Source organism: Theobroma umbraticum, unplaced genomic scaffold, assembly GCF_002168275.2.
Source record: "Theobroma umbraticum cultivar Fairchild unplaced genomic scaffold, ASM216827v3 scaffold_44.0, whole genome shotgun sequence".
NCBI classification, from domain to species: Eukaryota; Viridiplantae; Streptophyta; class Magnoliopsida; order Malvales; family Malvaceae; genus Theobroma; species Theobroma umbraticum.
In genome coordinates, this window is record NW_018397255.1 from 11,789,397 (window position 1) to 11,797,329 (window position 7,933).

The 7,933-nt window shown below is 38.9% G+C and overlaps 2 protein-coding genes across 2 annotated transcripts; one reads left to right on the plus strand and one right to left on the minus strand.

The window, feature by feature from the left end:
* Positions 1-538: 538 nt before the first annotated feature.
* LOC110409180 (Tetratricopeptide repeat (TPR)-like superfamily protein) lies at positions 539-2,651 on the minus strand. Its single transcript, XM_021418449.1, has one exon. The coding sequence runs from the start codon at positions 2,583-2,585 to the stop codon at positions 1,440-1,442; it is 1,146 nt and encodes a 381-aa protein (XP_021274124.1). The 5' UTR covers positions 2,586-2,651; the 3' UTR covers positions 539-1,439.
* A 2,764-nt stretch (positions 2,652-5,415) lies between these two features.
* On the plus strand, positions 5,416-7,710 carry LOC110408928 (O-Glycosyl hydrolases family 17 protein). Its single transcript, XM_021418080.2, has 3 exons — positions 5,416-5,773; positions 5,867-7,165; positions 7,306-7,710. The coding sequence occupies exons 1-3, from the start codon at positions 5,716-5,718 to the stop codon at positions 7,341-7,343; spliced, it is 1,395 nt and encodes a 464-aa protein (XP_021273755.1). The 5' UTR covers positions 5,416-5,715; the 3' UTR covers positions 7,344-7,710.
* The last annotated feature ends 223 nt before the right edge of the window (positions 7,711-7,933 follow it).

Consider the following 7,933-nt stretch of genomic DNA (forward strand, 5'->3'; position numbering starts at 1 on the left):
AAGTCTCAGTATGTGACATAATGCACGTAACAACAAATATTTGTAAAAATACCCCATAAGTTTCTATACTATAGGTTTTTTGTCAATTTCTTCCCTTTACCTTAAAATTGGTCAATTTAACCCCTTTACTTTGAGATTTTGTGCAATAATCCCTCTACTTAACTTCGTCTAAAGTGACTATTAGTAATGCTAACGTGGTAATGACATGTCAAACGATGTTGACATGACGTTGATGTGTCAAACCAAAATATTTTTTGAAACATTTGTCTTTGGTTTTAATAATTATTTAAAAATAAATAAAAAAACAAGTATTCATGTGCACATATGACAAAAAATACTAGTCTATAATCTATAATATGTATAAAAGTACAGATGTTGATATGTAAAATGGTTATATGAATTCTAATAGTATCGAATAATTTATATATTAATATTAAAATATTTAATTATTTATATTTCAAATTTTATATTTTAAAAACATGTTTATTTATATAATTATTAATTAAAATAAAAAATGAATACTACTAGTTAATTATTAAATACACACTTAACAGTTATTTATTAAAACTTGAATCCGTGTGTACAAAACAATAATACTAGCCAATGATTACTCTTAATATTACAAAATCTACTACAACAAAATCATGGCTGCAAACTTTCATTAATTATCAGCAACAATTCAGAAGCCTGCTCCTCCATATACAGTTGGCTTATTAACCAATCTTCACCCAGGGTACATACAAGTAAATCTTGTCTTGTAACAAGATCCCAATCTTTATGAGGCATGAATATATATAAAAAGAAAACAACAAAGCGCAATGACACCATTTTTGTCGCAGGTGTAACATGCAAGCTGCTAGCAGGTGTTTAACCAAGAATCTTCATGTAAATTGATACTATTCTTCCACTTGCAAAACATTTTGTCATCCTCTTTTCCCAACACTATCAGTGAAATGTCGTGACTAACCACTTTATGTTCACCTAACATTTTAGATATACTAAGAAGCAAATTGCTAGTGTCAAGTTACTTGTTTCTGACAGTTGATGGAGAAAACACCAGCACGGAAACCAACCACAGGGAAACTTGATCTTTTTGCAGTGTCTCCACGAACAAATGACCAATATTTACTTCAATCAAGCTAAACAGGGCATCCTGTTAATAACAGGCAGGATCAACAACTTCCCTCCCTTCCTTTTCTCCACCTTCCTACTGATTGCAAAGTTATCCTTGATAATAGACACACTGAAATATAGATCCATTTAAAGAAAAACCCTCAAATTCATAATTCAGTTCTGCATCTCACTTTCATCAGTCAAGCTGTACAAACAAATTCACAGCTTCAAGACTGGTTTGACAGCTAGAGCTACCACATTCTTAGGTTAGAGACAAATACACAGATCTTCAACTATTAACCTAGACCAGACTACAAAATTCACTCTCAATTGTTAACATGCAGTGCATTCACCAAAATCCTGTAATTCTTTTGGCCCATAGACAAATCCCTCTTCTTCCAATCCTCCAGCAATTCAAAAGCATCATTACTCCTTCCTCTCCTACAAAACTCTTCCAATACAGTCTTGTAGGTCAACAAATCAGGTGCCATTGAATTCGCCAACATATCAGAAACAACATCAACCGCATCATCAAGTCTTTGCTCCATCGCAAGACTACAAATCAAAATCATATAAGCACTCCCTTTCGGCACCAACCCCTTATCCCTCATTTCCTTAAACAACCCAAACCCCTGCGCCACCCTCCCTTTCTCACACATCCCTTTGAAAATATAACCATATGTATAGGCATTAGGCTCGCATCCATACAACCCCATTTCACGGAAAACCCGAATTGCCTCATCAATAGCTAAACACTTGGAATACGCCTTAATTATCATATTCAAGACGAAAGTATCCGGAATAATTCCTAAAGCTTTCATTTGTTTCGTCAAGGACCGGACCGCGTGTAAATATACATGACAAACATTTTGTCTATTAAATCTTCTAAGCAAAGAATTAAACAATAAAGTGTACGTCTCCAGCGTTGGTTTACAATCATCCGATTTCAGCATTTTCTTGTAAACATCGAAAGCGCGATTGAAAAGGAACTTACGACCGCAACAGAAGCGGATTATGGTGTTGTAAAGAGGAATGCTAATGGGGCAGGCGCCGGCGATGACTTCTTCGATTAGAGTTTCGGCGTGGCGGTAGCGTTTGGCGGAGATGAGGAGTTTTATTATGGTGAGGTAGGTCGCGTCGGTGTGCTTGTACCCGCGTTGCAAGGCAGTCCAGCGAAAGATGTCAAGGGCCAAATCGGCGTCCGGTTGGGCTCGCAATGCTGCGTCCACGTCAGCGGTAGTGAAGCCGGGTTTGAGCTTTTGGATCCATGTTTCGAATTGGGTCTCGAGAGGGGTTCGGGTTCGGGGACGAAGAAAGGGTGAGGCGGGGTGGGGTGGGATGGAAAAGGTGCGGTGATAGAGTGAGGGGCGCGTGAAATGGAAGGAGAAGACAGCCGGAAGTGGAAAGGAAAGGAGGTTTTTTGGGGTTTTCTGGAGAGTGGAGGCGAGCAAGCGCTGGAAGGCTAAAGGCATTTTTCAGTCGGGGTTTAGCAGGTGAAACGGAAGTACGAAGAAGGAAACCCTTAGGCAGTTTTGGTTGCGTGAATGTGAGCCCAAAAAGTAAAGAGCATTAGACCCACCCTTTTCTTTCTGATGGGCTAGGCCTCCTTAATGATTAAGCAGATTAGGCTTGGGTCAATACCGCAAAACCATAAGGTTAGATGCTTTTCATCTTCTCTCCGGGCTCCGGCGGCCTAGCAAAGGCCTACGGTTCAACAAGGGCAAAATTTGGACAGCGAGGTCCTTTAAAACAAGACTAAGGTGGCAATGGGGTTGAGGTTGATTCCATTCATATTTTAACCTTTTTAAATCAAGTTGGATCAAGTTTTTGAGTAAGGAAGATCCTTTTGAGTTTGTAGACCTACATGGTTGTTTTTTATTTTGTTAAAGATAACATTTAAGTCTTTATCATTGATTGTTACGTTGCATTGAGTTAAGCTCTGAACAAGTTAGATCCGACTGAATTAGTTTTTGGTGTAAGTTAGTTCTTGACTTCATATTTGGTGAGTGGTGAGCATCATGCCATTGAAGGAAAGGAAAAGCATACAAATGGAAAGTGGATGTGGATTGGTTGATGGAGTTTTGCATCAAATGCAGGGTAATGTAGGTTTAAATGGTCATGTCAAAGCACCAGTCAGGGTGGTTTCATGAGAACTGAGGAAGTGATACACTGGCTATGCAGATGCAGTAATTGTGTCTCATAATGGCATTTGCTGCATCTTTTATTAATTTTACTCTCTTTTTCATGTCTAGGCTCAGAGATTCGGTAATGTTTGGTCTTAGAGACCTTTTTAATCTTTTAAGAGCAAAGGCTAATCCTTCTTTCTAGGTGGAATTTATCCTTCTTTTCAAATAATAATTAACTTTTTAGGTGGGATTATTAGCAGTCAATTATATTCCTTCTATTAAAAACTATTGTGTTTAAACTTTAAGTATGGTCTGGAGCAAAGGTTTCCACCAAATATATTTCCTAATATGGCAGAAGGGCTTGAGACAACCTGTCGGACAAACATGCAAAGTCAAATAGCACTACTCTAAAGTATAGAATATATTCCTCAAGTAATTAGTTCTTTCAAACTGAGTAAACCAATTCTGGGTCTTTAGTTTGCTGAAAGAAAGAGAACTATAAGGCAGAGAAAGAATAAAAATAAAAAATGAAAATGACTACAAAATTTATAATTTATTTAGCTAGAATGATTTTTTTTTGTTAGATTTATTTGGATATTTTTAATATTTATACTTTAAAACAATTTTACTCATCAAGTTATTTTTTTTTCAATTTGTATGAAAATTTATTTCTATTCTTTGGAAAAAAGAAATAATATTCCCTTATTTTTGGTTGGAAGGAAGTGTCCCCTGTTCCCCTTACTTGATCCCTTGGTTCTAGAAAAGAAAAAGAAAGAAAAAAAATGCAATGCCGCCCCATTTTCCTTGCTCTACAATCTGGGCATGTTAGCCGGCCTTGGGATTTTGACCCACTAGATTTGGTGAGTTTCTAGTCAGATGGCTGTGAGTATCAAAGATTCTTAAGAGTAATGAGAAAAAGAGTGTATTATAGCCAAAATTAATGCAGTAGCATATATATATATATATATATATATAAATGGTACAACACTCAATTACGATTAAAAACAAAAGTTATATACATGAGTTTTTGTCATTATATTTGTTTTTTATCCACCATTTATATTGCGGAGGTGATATTGCTTTCACTACTACACGAGCATATGTGGGGAGCATAAATTAATGTTTTCAACCTATTTATATTATTTGCAGGAGCATCGTTCTCTTCTTTAATTCCAACCTTCATTCTCATATTAGTAACTGGAAATCGATGATGAAACTCCGAGATTCCTAATTCCATGCTTTATCCCATTAGTGAAGCACTTTAGAAACCCACCTCTTCTTTATTCTATTGCATGCCCTCACAGAATGCACAAAGTTTTAGCCTTTTTATAAACCTGGCCAAAGTCTCTTATCAACATTGGTAATTTGGATGTGGCTCTTGTTTGCAACTGACAAAATGCACCCTTTATTATGCTTCTTGTTTGCAACTCTTCTGCTGTTTTTTCCGTTTTCATAATTTTATCAGTCTCTCTGTTTGAGAACATGTATTTTGCGGCTGTGGGTTTTGGTAATATGCATCCGGCACGGGTTTCAATTTAATCAGATTGGTGGGGTGGCGAGCCTAAAAATAGAGTAGATGGAGAGGGATGAGATCTCCCATGTGTTTTTTACGGTATATTAGCCTTAATATATTGGCATCCTTATCACACAAGTTTGGTTCCCTATCATATGATACACACGTTTTATATTTTGTTATGCCCTAGATGCTATGCTAATCCAAATGTCATCTTGAAAACCTCGTTAATCTTTACTGTTAGAGTAACAATCACGACGAATCGTGCTAGTAGAAAGGGTACAAAGATGCACATCGAAGGCACATAGATCTGCCTAGCTCATGAACACACATTTCTGACTCAGAAGGGCACAGGCCACAGCAACATCAAAGGACAGCTGCTTACCTGTAGAGGAGCCAGCCACAAACCCCACTTAAACGGCTCTCTGCTCTTTCTCAGACAAGGTCTTTTTTCCGCTTTTTCACTCTCGCTTTTTCCTACGCTTCCTGGAAACTGGAAACTGAACAAGAGCTAATAATAGATCACAGTACAGGCCCACCTTTCCCCCATGTCTTATTTTTCAACTTTTTTATTACTTAAATATCACTGCACCGTCTTATTTATTCTTATTTGATTCTCGTCAACTTTATCATTTCCTTCTTTTATGTACTCTCTTTTATCTTTTACCTCCTACAAAGGTAAAGTAGAGTGTCTATTTAAAAAGCATTATTCCAATCCAACACACATCGAAAAGAAGACCCAACCTTTGACGACACTTTCGTCGGTCACTGATTTGGTTCAACTCCCTATATTATTTTTGTTAACCCACCTCACCTTCTTATCATTTCTTGCTCACTCAAAATCCAATCTTTCCATCCCTGACGGCTTGACCTTCTTTTTCTACTCTCTTAGTTGCTTCCCACCATTTTAGCAAGCGACTTGGAAATTGAATACCAGGCTCAGGAAGAAGCATCTGATCAGCGATGCTGAAAATGGGTCTTCTTCCTCTCTCTATCCTCTTTCTTTTCTTTTCCATTTCCAGTAAGCTCTCTCGGAAACCTCCCAAAAAAGTCTTTTTTTTTTCAGTTCTTCTTTCGGGTTTCAGTTAATATTCCTTTGATATTTTGTTTTCAGGAGGTGAGATCTCAAGTCAAGTGGGAATAAACTACGGTCAGCTAGGGGACAATCTTCCATCTCCAAAACAATCAGTTAAGCTAATACAATCCCTCGGAGCCAAACGCGTCAAAATCTACGATGCAAATCCGGACATCCTTAACGCTCTCAAAGACACAAGTCTCCAAGTCTCGATCATGGTCCCAAACCAACTCCTAACCAACATCTCCACCAATCAGACACTAGCCGATTCCTGGGTCCAATCCAATGTGGTCCCTTTTTACCCAAAAACCAAAATCCGATACCTACTCGTCGGCAACGAAGTCATCAGCAGTTCCCCTAAAGAAACCTGGTACAGCATCGTACCAGCCATGCGAAAAATAAAAAATTCCTTAAAAACCCACAGCCTCAACAAAATCAAAGTCGGTACCTCAATGGCAATGGATGTCCTGGAATCGTCATTTCCACCTTCGAACGGCACGTTCCGATCTGATATTGCTGGTCCGATCCTTAAACCGATGTTACAGTTTTTAAGCCGGACCAAATCTTTCTACTTCCTTGATGTTTACCCATATTTCCCTTGGTCGAGCGAGCCCAAAAATATTAACCTCGATTACGCGCTTTTCGAATCCCGAACCATAACATACACCGACCCGGTATCCAATTTTACCTATACTAATATGTTTGACCAGATGGTTGACTCGGTTGTTTTCGCAATGAAAAAACTCGGGTACCCGGATGTTCGGATCTGGATTGCAGAAACGGGTTGGCCCAATGCCGGCGATATCGATCAAATCGGAGCCAACATTTACAATGCCGCTACATACAACCGCAATGTTGTAAAGAAACTAACTGCCAAGCCAGCAATTGGGACTCCGGCCCGACCAGGATGGGTTCTCCCGTCTTTCATATTTGCCCTTTATAATGAGAACCAGAAGCCGGGTCCTGGAACTGAACGGCATTTCGGGTTGTTGTATCCTAATGGGTCCAATGTGTACGGGATCGATTTGAGTGGGGAGACGCCGGATTCGGATTTCGAGCCGTTGCCAAAGCCGGATAATAATGAGCCGTATAAGGGGAAGATTTGGTGTGTGGCGGCTAGAGGAGTTAATGCGAGCGAGTTGGGTTCGGCATTATCGTACGCGTGTTCGCAGGGGAATAAAACTTGTGACCCGATTCAAGCCGGAAAGAAATGCTTCAAACCGGATTCGTTGTTTTGGCACGCGAGTTACGCCTTTAGCTCTTACTGGTCGCAGTTAAAGCAGACTGGTGCGACCTGTTACTTTAACGGCTTGGCTACTCAGACGGCTAAGGATCCAAGTAAGTTTATTTTCTTAATTACTTTCTTCTCTTTTAAAGTTGGATGATAAGTATTAGGGTGATTGGAGTTTGCCAAATGTACTTGGTTTTCTTTTGTTGAAATCTTTTCTTTAAATAGTATTCTGTTTTTCCTTTTGCAGGTTTTGGACGCTGCAAGTTTCCAAGTGTGACTCTTTGAAGAAGCCTTACACAATCCAATGACTGGGATTTTAGGAGGTCCTCCTTAGACAGTGATTTGGGTCCCCCTTTTACTCGTTTGTATTGAAGAGGGAGCGAGAGATACTTGAAGATAAGATAATTATTTCTAGTAATTTTTTGTAGCCTAGCCCCTTCTCAATTTCCAGGAAATTTCCATGATTAGTAAAATGGGCACCCAAATCACTTTGCTGTAATCAGTCGTTCTCACTTGTTAATCTCAGGTACTTGATATTGTTTGCTGTGCCGTATTAGTCTATTCCGGAAAGCTTCATTTCAACAACGGCTAATTGTTTTACTTTTCATCGTATAAATAAAAGCAACGGGTATTCGGTTGGTGTTGGTCTTTATTATCTATTTATTTATACGAGATGATGCCATAGGTTCTGTTGCCAACGGCTAGAAAAAGAGGGCTTAATTTCCAGGATTGCTACATCTTTCAACCTTTTAGGCTTTGGCCTTTTGGCATCCACTTTTTCCTGCACAAGCTTGTATATGTCGGCTGTAGTGCTGGCTTGCTGGGGCCAGTTGTGCCTTTATTCCTTTCTGAAAGTGACTTCCCTCCTGATCCCA

Coding starts and splice junctions, on each gene's coding strand:
- LOC110408928 (XM_021418080.2), top strand. CDS start 5,716: ATGCTGAAAATGGGTCTTCTTCCTCTCTCTATCCTCTTTCTTTTCTTT. Junction 5,774..5,866: donor TCTTTTCTTTTCCATTTCCA/GTAAGCTCTCTC, acceptor TTTTGTTTTCAG/GAGGTGAGATCTCAAGTCAA. Junction 7,166..7,305: donor TCAGACGGCTAAGGATCCAA/GTAAGTTTATTT, acceptor TTCCTTTTGCAG/GTTTTGGACGCTGCAAGTTT.
- LOC110409180 (XM_021418449.1), bottom strand. CDS start 2,585: ATGCCTTTAGCCTTCCAGCGCTTGCTCGCCTCCACTCTCCAGAAAACC.